General features: G+C 43.3%; 1 protein-coding gene across 2 annotated transcripts in view; it reads right to left on the reverse strand.

The window, feature by feature from the left end:
- FBXO7 (F-box protein 7) overlaps positions 1-8,559 on the reverse strand; it is a 20,314-nt gene extending 11,755 nt beyond the window's left edge. Inside the window, exons 1-2 of one of the 2 annotated variants that reach the window (XM_010853364.1) lie at positions 8,142-8,559; positions 3,180-3,474 (exon numbers count right to left, since the gene is read on the reverse strand). In XM_010853364.1, coding sequence (XP_010851666.1) covers positions 3,180-3,474; positions 8,142-8,260 — 414 coding nt within the window. In that variant the 5' untranslated portion in view covers positions 8,261-8,559. Of the gene's footprint in view, positions 1-3,179; positions 3,475-7,905; positions 8,022-8,141 lie in introns of those variants that run through there. The other variant, XM_010853365.1, reaches the window with a different exon arrangement.
- Positions 8,560-16,535: the final 7,976 nt, after the last annotated feature.

Raw genomic sequence — 16,535 nt, forward strand, 5'->3', positions numbered from 1 at the left:
CTTTGGCCACCTGATGCGAAGAGATGACTCATTTGAAAAGACCCTGATGCTGGAAAAGATTGAGGGCAGGAGGAGAAGGGGACAACAGAGGATGAGATGGTTGGATGGCATCACTGACTCAATGGGCATGAGTTTGGATAAACTCCGGGAATTGGTGATGGACAGGGAGGCCTGGTGTGCTGCAGTTCATGGGGTCATAAAAAGTCAGACACAACTGAGCGACTGAACTGAACTGAATTTTGGTTGATGTGCCAAAAACCTGAAAATCATCCTAGACTTTCCCCTCAACTTTATAAGCCCCACCTCAACATAAGTAGTCATCCAAGTTCCACTGAATCTATCTCCTAAATCTCTCCAAAATCTGCCCCTTTCTACCCCAGTGGTACTTCAGACTCATTTATCTCCTAACCTCCAGCAACAGCCTCCCCAGGTATCCCTGGACTCCACTTTCTTGTCTCCCAAGACACTCCACCCACTGCTGCCAGAGTTTTCTGACAACTGAGAATCCAGTTATGTCCGATATCCCAGCTTAAACTTGCCAGTACTTCCCCTAGGCAGACAGCACTACTGGGCCTATATTGTGCCTTGGAACATGATCCTAAATATTCTTAAGAAAAAAGAGGTCTACAATCAAATGAGTATGGAAAATGCTACATGTCACAGCCACCTAACCTCACCCTCCATATCCACAAAATACATTCCAGCATTATAAAGCTCTGAGAAGTCCAGGAATTACAGAAAGCATGCCCAACATTTAACCAAGAAACACTATCCTCCTTCCTCAACACTCAGCATCCCCATAACACTTACTTTTAATCTCATGAGACAAGTTTTCCATAGAGGACATGCTGAGAAATGCAGGTGTACAAAATAAAGTCCAAACTCCTAAACCCCTTAGCGTACAAGGCCCTTCATCACCTGACCCCTGACTCTGTATCAAGTTCACGTTCTGCAGTCCCTCCCTCTCCATTCCCCCACCTCTTCAAGTATTACAACAGACTATCTTTCTACCTTGCAAAGGCCTTGATTATTGCACTTCACCACCCTGTACTGCAATTTTCTGATTTCATGTCTATATCCTACCATGACAAGAAGCTTAGAAAGGAATAGACATGTCACCCACTGTTGTACAACAGGAATAGTACCTGGCACACAGTAGGTACAATAAATGCTTGCTGAACAAATGATGAAAGATAATATCTTACAATTTCATGTTTTTCAGTGTTTTCTAATTTACCCCAAATAAAAATAGGCAAGACAGATGAGGCAAGACACCTTTTTATACTTGCTATAATTTTGATTCAGATTAAATAAAATATAACCAAGGTTACCAGCTAATAAAAATTTGAAATGATCTAAGATCTCCAGACTCATAGTTTGGAACTTTTTGACATAATACACTGCTTCAGTAAGACTGAGTTACCTACATTAATTTTACTCATAAAGACTACTTCTTAGGTATGTGCTCAACTCTTAATGCAAAGCACATGTTTCTTCTTTTTAAGTTTATTTCCATTAGAAAAAGAGCAGAAGAAAGTATAGTTACATTTTATGAGTGAAATAGTGGAAGAATATAAGGGACCAAGAGGCTGTTCTTTCAAAATCCTTGAGGATCTGAGCCCTGATGGCTTGTAGAGAAGACCCACATTCACCTGTTAAAAACCCAGGGGACAATGGGTTTAGACAATCCACACTACCCAAAATAAGGCTCCTTCCTTTGAGAAAGGAGAAAATACTCATTAAAACCACTTACCTGACGAAATTATGAATTACAGGCATACCTAGAAATGTTGCAGGCTGGGTTCCAGACTATTGCAAGAAAGCAAATATTGCAATAAAGTAGGTCACACATTTTTTTGGTTCCCCAGTGCATATAAGAGCTATGTTACACTATATGGCGCTTATTAAGTGTGCAGTAGCATTATGTCCGGAGAAGGCAGTGGCACCCCACTCCAGTACTCTCGCCTGGAAAATCCCATGAACAGAGGAGCCTGGTAGGCTACAGTCCATGAGGTCGCTAAGAGTCGGACATGATTTCACTTTCACTTTCACTTTTCACATTCATGCACTGGAGAAGAAAATAGCAACTCGCTCCAGTGTTCTTGCCTGGAGAATCCCAGGGACGGTGGAGCCTGATGGGCTGCCGTCTATGGGGTCACACAGAGTTGGACATGACTGAAGCAACTTAGCAGCAGCAGCATTATGTCTAAACAATGCAGACACCCTTAATTAAAAAACACTTTATTGCTAAAAAATGCTAACCATCATATGAGTCTTCACTGAGTTATAACCTTTTTGCAATAATAACATCAAAGATCACAGATCACAAATCATAAAAAAATATAAATGTCAAAATATTTTTAAAATGACAAAAATATAGTTTAAAAGGTATAAAAATATAATGACAAAAATGTTTAAACTATCATGAGAATTACTAAATGTGACAGAGATAGAAGAGAGCAAATGCTGTTGGAAAAATGACACCAACAGACTTGCTTGACACAGTTTCCACAGACCTTCGGTTTGTAAAAAACACAGTGTCTGCAAAGCACAGTAAAACTGAGGTATGTCTGTATATACGCTCTTTGCTTCTTATGCCTAACTTTTGGCCATTTATTACTTACTGACAGATGTGTGGGAGAGAATATACGTGAGAAGAATGTTTTTAAAGGTTACCCTAGGCTAATAATGACATGGGAGGAAGATATCAAAACCCTCTGGTGAGCTTATCAAACTTTACACCCACTCCATGAGAACCACAGGCACTCTCTGAGCCATCCTGATATACATACTTATCATATTCTTCATGCATGTGGAAACGAGAAAAAATGTTTAGCACCACCTCTCTAAACAGATCATTTGTTACATGTCATTGACAAGTGAGTGGACAAGTGACTGTAATGCAATTTAGAGCTAGTATTAGCATCTGATACCATACTCTCCCTGTTTCTCTTTAAAGATTCAATCAGTACTAGATGAATTCCCAAATACAATGAAATAAGGAATGTGTAAATCAACTATACTTAATAAATAAGATTAATTAAAATTTAAAAAAATTTCTATAAGAATATAATCTTTAGTCTACTGATGGTAATCATCCTGACTGGTACAGAATCCAGTTGAGCTATTCAGTATGATTTATCAACTACTCTGTTTCCTGTTTTGATATTAATACCCACCACACTGTCGTCATTCCAGACTTCAGATTGGGCTGCCTGTCCCTGGAGCGAGTCATGCAGTTGTGCATCCTGTATGTTGGACTGACTGGAGCTGGCGGCCAAAGAGGGTTGGTCATTATTCTGGACTGAGGAATGCTCTGAAACTGTGGATGAAGGTAAGTTAGGTGCTGCAATGGCATCTTCAAGAATCAAACATAGCAAGTCCCCAGAAACAATCCCATATGAAGCCAAGGTCTCTTCATCTCCAGTGAGGGCATCCTTGTTGTTCAATGTAATTGCAAACCGGGCATCAGAACTGCCAAGAAAGACGAATAAGGACAGTAAGAGCTACCTATTTCGTCAGCCCCGGTAAAATACATTTGAAACATATGCAGAGTACACAGTATGGCCCAGCAACACCAATGAAAACAAAACAAAACAGAGATAAAAAGAAAGCCAAAGTCTAGGAAACTATCAAAATTATTTGTTCTTCTCACTAAATGTCTACGTTACAGATTCCAGCCTGAGGGACAGGATCAGTAATTCTCTATCATTAATCCATGTTTTCATCAATTCTAAGATACATACTTTTTAATACTTTGTCATCTTTGGAAAAGGGATGCGTCTTAAAATTGATGACATATCACAACTTAATGGACAGCATTTTTTCATATAGTGTGACTTAAGAATGTGCATCTGAGGGCTGATGGCAACTGAGAGTCAATGAAATATATTCTTTTCAAAATACATATTGTATCACATCATTCCTGTGCTGAGAACCCTCCAATGGCTTCTATTTGACCTTGGAATTGGCCTTAAAATGGCCTCCAAAGCCCAACATCTGACCTACCCCTCATCCTCTCACTCACTGTTCTCCATCTACATGAGCTTTCCACTCCTTCCTCTAAAACAGATCAACCTCAGTGCAGCCTCTGGGCCTGTGCATCTGCTCTTCCAGTTCTTCAAATCTTTCTCATCACCCAGGTCTCAACCCAAACGTCATCTCTTGAGAGATGCCTTCTACCCAACCTCCATCACTCTATTCCATTCTTGTGCTTTACTTTTATTGGAACATCACTAATGGAAACTATCATTTATTTGCTTATCATCTCTTCCACACCCATACCACTAGAATTTAAGTTTCATGAGATTGAGGACCTTGTCTGTCTAGTTCAAAATTTCATCTCCAGCACTTGGCAAATAAAAAGTATTTATGGAACAGAAGTAACCAACAAACATTAGATGAAAAGATCAAGATGAGGCTAAAATCAGGGCTAACTATCCAATATCCTTCCACAATAGTTAGCTTATGAAGGTTCCAAAATACTAGACCCATGTCCTAATGAATATTCATAATCACAAAAAGTTAGATGAGTGCACATAGATGACTGAGTATAAATTCATCCCTCTTAACTCAGTAACAGGTTCACCCTTCTCACTGAGGTCTTACTTAAAGTCTTTTATGTGGAAAAAGTGAACTCGCTCCATCGTGTCCAACTCTTTGCGACCGCATGGACTGTAGCCTACCAGGGTCCTCCATCCATGGGATTTTCCAGGTAAGAATACTAGAGTGGGTTGCCATTTCCTTCTCCAGGGATCTTCCCGACCCAGGGATCAAACCCAGGTCTCCCGCATTGCAGGCAGACACTTTACAGTCTGAGCCACCAGGGAAGTCCCTTCTATGTGGAAGACTGCACAAATCCAAAGACCCAGTGCTAAGCAAGTTAAGAGTTCAAATTAAGCTGAAGTAATGAACTCCCATCCTTTCTGCATCACAGATTATCTGATCATAAGCAAGCTAAGAGTTCAAATTAGGCTGAAGTAATGAACTCCCATCCTTTCTTCATCACAGATTATCTGATCTTCAGAGAATAATCATTTCATTACACACTGGTGAGGAATAATTAACACCATTGTAGAACATTTTATAAGACATTTATACTTAGCAATACTAACTTCATTAACTTTTTGAGAGGTTAACAAAGGATGAAGTCCTTTGAAAACTGTGCTCTGTTTATTCATTTTTACAATGCTTCATTTTCAAAAGTGCTCCCAGTAATTCATTTATGTTTTTCTTTCACGTGTAAATACATATTTTCTTACCAATTAAAGTGTCTTTGGTACAGAAATTATTGAAGCTTTCAAAACAACTCCTGCTTATGAGAAAATAAGTAGCTATGCCTCTGCTTTCAAATGTTTTGATAAATGTTGAAAATCAGCCAAATGCCCAGAAAAACAATATCCCATTTTTAGCAGGAAAAAAAGAAAAACATCTCAAATGAATTGTGTTTATGGATGATTTGTCACAGCATAAGGTTGGTTTTTTAAAATGATTATCTAGCACAATATTCGTTCAAATATTGATTTGTAAAAAAGGTAAAGAATTGTCTACTTAATAAAATGTTGGCCTCCCCTCCCCTTTAGTAAAAGACCTACTTCTAAAGTAACATATGGTTTTCCAGGAGAATGGTTAAAAAACAATCCTGTTTTCTGACACTGTGGGTGAGGGTAAAAAATTAACTTAATCAGGAAATGCCATCCTAGAAACTCCAGGCCTTTGAGAATTATTTTATGGCAATCTCAGATCCACTTGCTCAGCAAGGACACTTTAAAAGTAATAAAGTCTCATGGACACATTTTTAAACTGCCCATTTATTATAAAATGAACGTACTGTCAGAAGAATGAATTCACTTTCGCAAGCTGAAGCTTACATTCCTTCCGGTTAATCAGCCTCAACTGTAAAAACAAACTTGAAAGAGAAACTAACTTGGGCTCTTGAGTAAACAAAGCTAGTCATATTGGGTTTCACATCCTTTCCAGACTGTCCCATCTAATTAAAAAGTAATATGTATACATATATACAAGCTATTTTTAAAAGGGAAGTTAATTTTGATAATTTGTGGTGGGGTAATGATACCAGCAGGAGAAGGCAATGGCACCCCACTCCAGTACTCTTGCCTGGAAAATCCCATGAACGGAGGAGGCTGCAGTCCATGGGGTTGCTAAAAGTCTAGACACGACTGAGCGACTTCACTTTCACTTTTCACTTTCATGCATTGGAGAAGGAAATGGCAACCCACTCCAGTGTTCTTGCCTGGAGAATCCCAGGGACAGTGGAGCCTGGTAGGCTGCTGTTTATGGGGTCACACAAAGTCGGACATGACTGAAGCAACTTAGCAGCAGCAGCAGCAATGATACCAGCATGCAAAACACTTAGGCTTAACATCAAGAAAAAACAATCAGATCAGATCAGATCATTCGCTCAGTCGTGTCTGACTCTGCGACCCCATGAATCACAGCAGGCCAGGCCTCCCTGTCCATCACCAACTCCCGGAGTTCACTCAGACTCACGTCCATCGAGTCAGTGATGCCATCCAGCCATCTCATCCTCTGTCGTCCCCTTCTCCTCTTGCCCCCAATCCCTCCCAGCATCACAGTCTTGTCCAATGAGTCAACTCTTCGCATGAGGTGGCCAAAATACTGGTTTAGCATCATTCCTTCCAAAGAAATCCCAGGGCTGATCTCCTTCAGAATGGACTGGTTGGATCTCCTTGCAGTCCAAGGGACTCTCCTTGTCTAACTCAATGAAACTAAGCCATGGCCGTGGGGCAACCCAAGACGGGCGGGTCATGGTGGAGAGATCTGACAGAATGTGGTCCACTGGAGAAGGGAATGGCAAACCACCTCAGTATTCTTGCCTTGAGAACCCCATGAACAGTATGAAAAGGCAAAATGATAGGATACTGAACGAGAAACTCCCCAGGTCAGTAGGTGCCCAATATGCTACTGGAGATCAGTGGAGAAATAACTCCAGAAAGAAAAAACAATAGAGGTGTCAATCACTATAACACTTAAAAGGAAGTTTGTCGGTATCTCATTTTCTGTATTTATGTTTTTAATTTGGAGGGAAAAAAGGCTTACTTTGAATGTAACGTCCTAAACTGAGAAATGAAAGGGTGAGAAGTTCATAATAAAACCTCATTTTACTGAATTTCCTAAAAATAAAATGTAAGTTTATAAAAGTCTTCTGAAAGGAGCCAGTTAACAGGTTTTCTTTTGAAGAATTCACCTAAAAAGCCCCAGTGAACACCTCTTGTATTTTTTCTCAGCACAAATTCCAAATTCGCTAGTTCAGTATTTGAAGAGGACCACCCTCACTTTTGTCCCTCTACTCCCAGGTTATGGTCTCCAGGATACCCAGGACAGCCTCATCTGCAACCCCATAAATTCAGAATTTGATCCATTATTTCTCAACGTCACTGTCCCCAAACTGCAAGCTCTCCAGGGTCATCATAAGGCCAACGTTTACCATAGATTGCATTAAAAAAAAAAAAGCAACATCTTGCCCAGGAAAATATTATTATTTGAAACAGACCGAAATGCTGCACTTTGCAAAACTTTCCAGCGGGGAAGTCAAAGTGCCCACAGCGGCGCCTGGCAGGTAAACACTTAACGGAGTTTTTAAGCGGACCGCAGGCTGGCAGTCTGAAAGCGGTACAGGTTACAGGTGGCCTCTTATCTCCATACGAGATACGAAGCAGGTTTTTAACTCCTAACACTTTACAAACTTTTTCACTGAAATATTCCGACAGCTGGAGATGGTGAACTTAAATCCCTGGAAGCCTGAAGAGGTTTAACCTAAGCCTAACCCGTAATTTCCCAGCTCACATCTCAAAAGACTCGAGAATTTTGCATCTTAGCCTCTCCCTGGGTTAGTTTACTGCAAACACGGAAGCGAAGGCTCACCCTGGATGAGCTCGGAGCCCTCGGGACGCCGGGCCATGACCTCTGGGAGCCGGGACCCCGCGAGCGGCAACCCTCGTTCCCGCTTCCCGCCTGGCCCGCGCGCATCACAGTCCCGGGGCGCGGGCCCCGCCCGCTAGCCGCCCCGCCTCACGTGACCGCCCGGCGCGGGCCCGCGCCACTGGGCGCTCCTCCCCGCCCCACCGCGCCCCCCCACCCCGCCTCTCCGCGGCGCCTACCTGTACCCCCAGGTGGGCAGGGCCTGGCTCAGGTACGCGCGCAGCTGCCCCAGAGTCGGCTCCACTTCTGGCATATCCAGCGGCCAAGTCCGCTTCTGAAGCCGGACCCGCAGCTTCATGGCGGCCGCGAGAGGACTCAGCGGCCCGGACCCCCGAGGCGGTGACGGTAACTGCGGAGCGGCCGGGGACCTCCCGCCTACAGCGGCCACTACCGTAGCTATGGAGATACTGAGGTGTAACCGACCGAGGACCCCGCCGAGCTGGTCTCTGGAACAGGAGCGCTCCGCCCCTTCTCTTGAGGGCGCCCCCTGGAGCCCACCGGCGAGCAGACCGCTGGAGGCCAACACGAGTCCAGGCCGCTCGGGAACTCACCATCGATGACTCGGCGCGCAACGGCGCCACCTGAGAGCGCGCTGTGAGTTCTGCGCAGGCGTGGAGGCTGCCGCGGAGCGCCGGGGTCGCGGCGCTCGAGCGATGGTGTCGCTTGTCTCCGCCTTTCCTAGAGAACGTTAACGCTGGAAGGGATACTGCTGCTGCTACTGCTGCTAAGTCGCTTCAGTCGTGTCCGACTCTGTGCGACCCCTGAGACGGCAGCCCACCAGGCTCTCCCGTCCCTGGGATTCTCCAGGCAAGAACACTGGAGTGGGTTGCCATTTCCTTCTCCAATGCATGAAAGTGAAAGTGAAGTCGCTCAGTCGTGTCCGACTCTTCGCGACCCCATGGACTGCAGCCTACCAGGCTCTTTCGTCCATGGGATTTTCCACTCAAGAGTACTGGAGTGGGGTGCCATTGCCTTCTCCGTAAAGGGATGCTACAGATCAAATTACTCGCCACTCCGCAAGGCCAGGTGTCCTGGTTCTTACTCCATTTCCTCCGTGGCTCCAGCACCGTTCGCACCCATCAGCACCTTAGGTTGAACCCAGATTCTTATAGTTTCCCACATTACAGCAAACTTAAAACAATTTGTAGGGACTTCCTGGTGGGCCAGTGGCTAAGACTCCGCGCTCCCAAAACGGGGGGCCCGGTTCAATCCATGGTAAGGGAACTAGATTCCACATGCGGCCCAGACCCAGGGCGGCCAAATAAATATTTATTTAAAAAAAAAAAAAAAACAACATTGTAGCCGGTGATCTATGTCGGAGAGTATATTGGCAACCTGTCGCTGCCTAATAATCACCCCAAAGCTTAACCGCTTAGGACAACTGACATTTTTCACACAGGTTCTGTAGATCGAAAACTTGGTCATGACTTGGCTGTTTGGTTCTGTCTTGGTCTCTCGTGAGATTACAGTCAAGATGTAGGTCAAGCAGCCTTGACCTGCAGTTATCTGAAATCTTGACTCGGGCTGGAGGATCTCAATCGCATGACTGTTGACCTTGGTTTTTTCTGTTGACGCCTTAGTTTTTCACGCCGTGGGCCTCCCCATTGGGCCGCTTGAGTGTCCCAAGGGCATGGTGTCAGTGTCCCTCACTTCCCTCAGAGCCAGTGATCCCAGAGAGACCAAGGCAGAAGCCACAGTGTCTTTTATGATCTCATCTCAGAAGTCACATACCATCACTTCACTCGTTCAACCAAGACTTCAGTGTGGGAGAATCAACCCGAAAGCATGAATACCAATAGACAGGGATCACTGGGGTCCATCTGGGAGTCTAGCTACCACAGAGGGCCTGGCAATAATGACGATGATCACTTAGATGAGGAAAAGAGTATTGTCGCTTTTCATCCTTGTAAAGATAGCCTTTTTCCAAATCCTAAAAAAAGAGTTGAATAACATTTCTTCCAATAGGTGGCAGCACTGGTCCACATTCTGACCCTCATTCACTCGATAAATATATACTGATCACCTCCTTTGTGCCGGAGTATCCTAGGTCCTGAGAAGACAAGTTCCTACCCATGCAGAGCTTACAGAGAAGTGAATCAACTTTTGTGGTAGAGTGTAAAAAGTGTCTTGTTTATGATGGAGATAAGAACAATCCTGGGGACTGGGGTACATAGGCAAGGGTGGTTGGCCAGGAAGGTTCTTGAGTGGCAAGCGATATGAAATTGAGGAAGGAAGGATGACAGTGCCAGGGTGGCTTGATGTGGCCAGAGTGGACACTGGCTCAATGTGGACAGAGTGGGTATATCCCAGATAAAGAAGAGCCTCAAGCTAAGCAAAGGATTTGGGACACATCCTAGAACGCATAGGAAGCCACTGAAGAGTTTTAAGCAAGGGAGGCTCCATCTATCAGAGTTCTTAGCTCTAAGGAATAGAGACTGACTCTGACCAAACAGAAAGGCAGCAAATGAAAAGGATAATGGATAGTTTTGGGATTCTGGGATGGCCTGAAGAAGTGACTCCAGGTTAAGCTTCTAGGAGGATGCTCAGAACCACACTGAAGAACTGGCCTGATGAGGAAACTGTCTTGACTGGTAGCCACCCCACCCCATCCTGGATGGAAGCTGCTGTCACCGTTGCCAGGAACTGCTGGAGAATGGCTGCCACCTCTAAATGCCACATGATTTTACACCAACGAAATGCCAAGCTTCCAGAAGAACCTATATCCTCACCTCACTCACTTTGAAATTGAAACTTCAATGTATCTGGGATGTGTCTGCTTGAGGGAAACTGAGGCCTGGAAACTGAGGGAAACTCCCGACTGGAGGAGACTGGAATTTAGAGTCTGATCTCTTTCCTTGGGGAAGCAAGACTTACAATATTTTAATTTCCCCAAATGGAGGAAGGCAGTTCAAAAGATGACAGGAGGCTGTGAGTCTGACAGATGGGTCAGATCTGAGATATGAATCTGTCCCTGGTAGAGTATGGGTGAGATCAGGGTTTTTCAAGTTCTGCACTGCTGACACTTGGGCCTCACAAGCCTTTGTTGTGCAGAACTATTATATCTTATACCTTGTAGATACTGCTATTTAGCAGTATCCCTGATCCCTATCCGCAGAATGCCAAGAGAACCCCCCTCCCTCAGTTGTGAGAACCAAAGATGTCTCCAAACTCTGCCAAATATCCCCTAGGAGGAAAATTGCCTTGGAAACCACTGGATTAGAGACCAGCTAAGTTAGACCAGCCGATTCCAGTGGGTTGGAATGACAGTGGGAATGGAAACAGTGGGATGGTCTGGGAAGACGTGTCAGAGGTAGAAATTATAGAACCTGAGAAATGGCTATGTTTAGAGACTGTGGATATGAATTTGAGCAAACTCCAGGAGATAGTGAAGGACAGGAAAGCCTGGAGTGCTGCAGTCCACGAGGTTGCAAAGAGTCAGACACAACTTAGAGACTGAAAAACAGCAAATCAGGGTATAGCTTCAGCTACTCGAACAGAGGTCTGAAATCATAGTGACCTAAGCAGGATATTACTTTGCCAACAAAGGTCCGTCTAGTCAAGGCTATGGTTTTTCCAGTGATCGTGTATGGATGTGAGACTTGGAATGTGAAGAAAGCTGAGTGCTGAAGAATTGATGCTTTTGAACTGTGGTGTTGGAGAAGACTCTTGAGAGTCCCTTGGACTGCAGGGAGATCCAACCAGTCCATTCTGAAGGAAATCAGCCCTGGGATTTCTTTGGAAGGAATGATGCTAAGGCTGAAACTCCAGTACTTTGGCCACCTCGTGCAAAGAGTTGATTCATTGGAAAAGACTGATGCTGGGAGGGATTGGGGGCAGGAGAAGAAGGGGATGACAGAGGATGAGATGGCTGGATGGCATCACTGACTCGATGGACGTGAGTCTGAGTGAACTCCGGGAGTTTGTGATGGACAGGGAGGCCTGGCGTGCTGCAATTCATGGGGTCACAGAGAGTCGGACACGACTGAGCGACTGAACTGAACTGAACTGAAGCAGGATATAAGTTTATTTCTCTCTGAAATAATGTTCTTGAAGAAAGAAGTGTGAGGCTAATATGGTGTCCATCTTTGGAGACTACGTACCACAGTCTGCCTCTTACTATTTTATAAACCTAGGTAAGTTACTGTCTGTAAAAATGAAAATAGTAACAAAAATATATCAAATGAGTATGCTGTAAAGATTCAGTGAGATGATACCTTTTGGTTTTTGTTCTAATCTATGAAGCTTGTGCTGATTTCTTAAGACAACAACAGCAAACTAATCCACATGAGATCTTTGCCTCAATCCTTTGCACAATAGAGTGTAATCACTGGAAGTAATCCAACCACAGGAGTGTAGGAGGGGCCTACAGAGCACCAGGGCACAACCAGAGCACCTCCAGGGCACAACCAAGGTGTACAGTACTCTAGAGGACAATCCTCCAAAACCTCAAAAGTCCATGAGAATATTATATACCCCTTCTCTCAACTATCTTCCTCACTGAGAATTTGTTTTTCTCTTTTGCAGGACATCACCTTAATGCCTGCAAGAAACAGTCACTGCAGTTTTCAAAGAGTTCCGAAATTTACATTTTTTAAAATGGGCCATTTTATAGAATATTACAAAAGGATGATGTCACTATTCCATGGGAATTCATTCATTGGCTCCCTGTAAGCTTTTTTTTTTTTTTGGAGTATAGTTGATTTACAATACTGTGTCACCTCTGCTGTACAGCAAAGTGACTTAGTTATACACATATAGACATTCTTTTACATTCTAGGCTTTTTTTTAATAAATTTTTTATTTCAGAACAGTTTTAGATTTATATTATTATTTTGAAGACTTACCCAATTTTCCTTTTATTAACATCTTGCTGCTGCTGCTGCTAAGTCTCTTCAGTTGTGTCCAACTCTGTGCGACCCCTGAGACAGCAGCCCACCAGGCTCCCCCGTCCCTGGGATTCTCCAGGCAAGAACACTGGAGTGGGTTTCCATTTCCTTCTCCAATGCAAGAAAGTGAAAAGTGAAAGTGAAGTCGCTCAGTCGTGTCCAACTCTTCGAGACCCCGTGGACTGCAGTCTACCAGGCTCCTCTGTCCATGGGATTTTTCAGGCAAGAGTACTGGAGTGAGTTATTAACATCTTAGATTAGTATAATAGATTTGTCACAATTAATGGACCAGTATAGATATCTATTAACTAAAATTCATACTTTATTCAGATTTCTCATTTTTTTCCTCTTCTATTTTTTCTCATTCTTTCTGTTCCAGGATCCTGTCCAGGGTGTCACCTTACATTTAGTGGTCGTGCCTCGTAAGCTCCTCTCATTTGTGATGATTTCTTAGATTTTCCTTGTTTTTTATGACCTTGACAGTTTTGAGGATTGCTAATCAGCTATCTGGAAGAGTGTCCATCAATGATAATTTGTCTGGTATCTTCTTATGAAAACACCATGACTGAGGTAATGTGTTTCTAGGAAGAAGACCATTGAGGTAAAGCACTCTCATCATATCAAGATGAGGTTTGGTGTTACATTCTGACCACATGGCTTCTCCACCATAGAGTCATTTCTTTTTTCTTCTAGGTTTAGTTTTATAAGTGCCAAACTTTTCCAAAGTGGAAAACATGTTTCATTCCCATCGGCAATGAATGAGACTTCCTATTGCTTTGTATTCTCACCATCAGTTTGTATTGACAATTGTTTGCTTTTTTCATCTTAGCCGTCCTAAAAGGTGCATAGTTGTATCTCACTGTTTTAATCTGCAGTTTCCAATGACAATGCTGAGCATCTTTTTATATGCTTATATGCCATCTATATATCTTCTCTAGTGAGGGTATGTTCTTGCCTGGAGAATCCCAGGGACGGGGGAGCCTGGTGGGCTGCCATTTCTGGGGTTGCACAGAGTCGGACACGACTGAAGCAACTTAGCAGCAGCAGCAGCAGTGAGGATATCTGTTCAGATCTTCTGCCCACTTCTAATTGGGCTGTTTGTTTTCTTGAGTTTCCTTTAGTTTTCTGGACATAACTCAAATTTCTGTGCTTAACAAAAACCCTTTATAATCTAGGTAGAAACCCCTTTCTTCTATCTGCCCAGTGACCCCTAAAGAATACCCACACTGCCCTATTCCAAAAAGCCTCCTCCACTTCCCTTGACCCCGTCTCCCACGAAGTCAGTTTGCCTCTGAGCTTTTACACATGCTGATTGTGGTACCTAGAATACCTTTCCTATCCTCCTTTTAAGCAAAGTGTGTTGCCCCTTCCTTTTGCTCCAGAAGCACTTGGAACATCCTTTTTAATGTTTTCCATCCCATTGTACTGCAATTATTTGTGTACCAGGCTTTCTCTAGTCTGAGGCTGTGAGTTTCTCAGGGGGAAAAGGCAGGTCTTATCCATCTTCAACAACACTCAGCCCCCACCTCCAGTGTGAGGGCTGGTTAAGCAAGATTCAAAATATGACATAAGGATATCCATGCTTATCTCAGAGGTCTTGATATATTTATTGGAAAAGTAAGATCTGCATTCTGTCTCTACAAGAAAAAGTCTGGTTGGCCTTAGTTTCGATATTTCCTTACAAATCTAATCCATTTTCCTGAATCTTGAGCTTTAATCTACATATTGATAGTTCTCACCCTTTAGAGTGTCTCATAAAACTTATATGAATTACAAGACTTTCCTGGCAGACCAGTTGTTAAGACTCTGCACTTCCAGTGCAGGATGTGCTGAGTCAATCCCTGGTCAGGGAGCTAAGATCTCACATGCTGTGCAGTGTGACCAAAAAATAATAAATATTTAAAGAGTTATATGAATGTACATTTAAATTTTAGCATGAAGTTAAATTCATTTTGAACTGCAAAAATAAAAATAAAAAGTAACTCCCTTTTAAATAAACAATAAGTAAGGGTTATTGGGTGAGTGGGTTTGTTTATTTTTCAAAACCAGCAGGAAGTCACTGCCATAAACCATTCCAAAGTGTGATTGGTGGGAGAGACCGTGTCTGAGTCAATCATCAGTGTCCACCCAGAAATGTTATCACATGGTCAACAGGGGAATGTGGCCTGGGACTGAGCTGGGAAGGGAGGGAGATGTGCTCTCAGGCAATTGGGTGGTTCTGCTAGATGTCTCCCTAGCCCTTCCAGAGCCACGCTAATTCCAGGCAGCTTCCTCTGGTTAGAAGTAAACTAGCAATTTCAAACAAACACATATATCTGTGTTACTCACACAGATTCAATTAGCAGCTCAAAAAACCAGATGTGCTGCCTAGCAACAGCATCCTCTCCTTACCTTCCACATCCGCTAGACTATGGCTTGTCCTTTTGTGACCTTCCTAAAAAAGGCAGCTTAGCACAGGGGTTAAGAGCCTCCCAGATGCAACTTAACCACAGAAGTAAACTTAACCATAGTGGTTCAGAGACTCCCAAAAGCAGAACACCTGGGTCCTGAATCCTGGCTCCACAAACTAGCTGTGATGCCTAAGACTAGGCAAAATTACTTAAACTCTCAGTCTCCTCGTCTATAAAATGGAGATAATATTATTACCTCAAATAGCTTTGGTGGGGATTTAATGAGTTCATATATAAATGGTGCCTGTATGTGCATGCTTATTTGCTTCAGTCGTATCCGACTCTGTGCGACCCGACGGCCTGCAGCCTGCCAGGCTCCTCTGTCCATGGGATTCTCCAGGCAAGAATACTGGACTGGGTTCCCATGCCCTCCTCCAAGGGATTGTCCCAACCTAGGAATAGAACTCATGTCTCTTATGTCTCCTGCATTAGCAGGCAGGTTCTTTACCACTATTATCACCTGGGAAGCCCCATAGAGTACCAAGCATTCAATAAATGTTAACTCTCATTTTTCTCTACCTCTTATGTCGCTCTTCAGGGTTTCCTTTTAACCAGATTTTACCAACACAAAATGTGGGGGAATGGGGAAGTCAAAGTGTCCTTTGTCCTAAAACTGCTTTATCTGGTTCATCCCCACCCCCGCCAACACACACAAAGAATCCCTGTTTCCTCCCACTTTCGTCTCCTACAAAATATAACATAATTTGTTTCCAAGCTCAAAAACAGTCTTATATTCAAATAACTTCTTTCTGTATGGGAATAGCCCGGACATTCTAGAAACCAAGAGCTAGGATGGTCCACTCTTATATCTGACATCTTTCTCTTTTTTGGACACCTTTCTTTAATGAAGATTCTAGCTAGTTGATTTTTATTTTTCTTTTGGAGTGTTAATTAAAGTCTCTCTTGATCTGCAGAGACTAATATACTGTCAGCCATTAATAAGTGAAATAACAGTAGGCAGTGACCAAAACCATCCCAAAGAAAAAGAAATAGAGAAAGGCAAAGTGGTTGTCTGAGGATGCTTTACAAATAGCTGAGGAAAGAGAGAAGCAAAAGGCAAGGGAGAAAGGAAAACATACACCCAACTGAATGCAGAGTTCCAGAAAATAGCAAGGAGAGATAAGAAGGTCTCCTTAAATGAATGCAAAGAAACAGAAGAATGGAAAAGACTAACAATCTCTTCAAGAAAATTAGAGATGTCAAGGGAAGATTTCATGCAAGGATGGGCACAATAGAG

The sequence above is a fragment of the Bison bison genome, unplaced genomic scaffold (assembly GCF_000754665.1).
Source record: "Bison bison bison isolate TAMUID 2011002044 unplaced genomic scaffold, Bison_UMD1.0 scf7180017864327, whole genome shotgun sequence".
Taxonomy (NCBI): domain Eukaryota; kingdom Metazoa; phylum Chordata; class Mammalia; order Artiodactyla; family Bovidae; genus Bison; species Bison bison.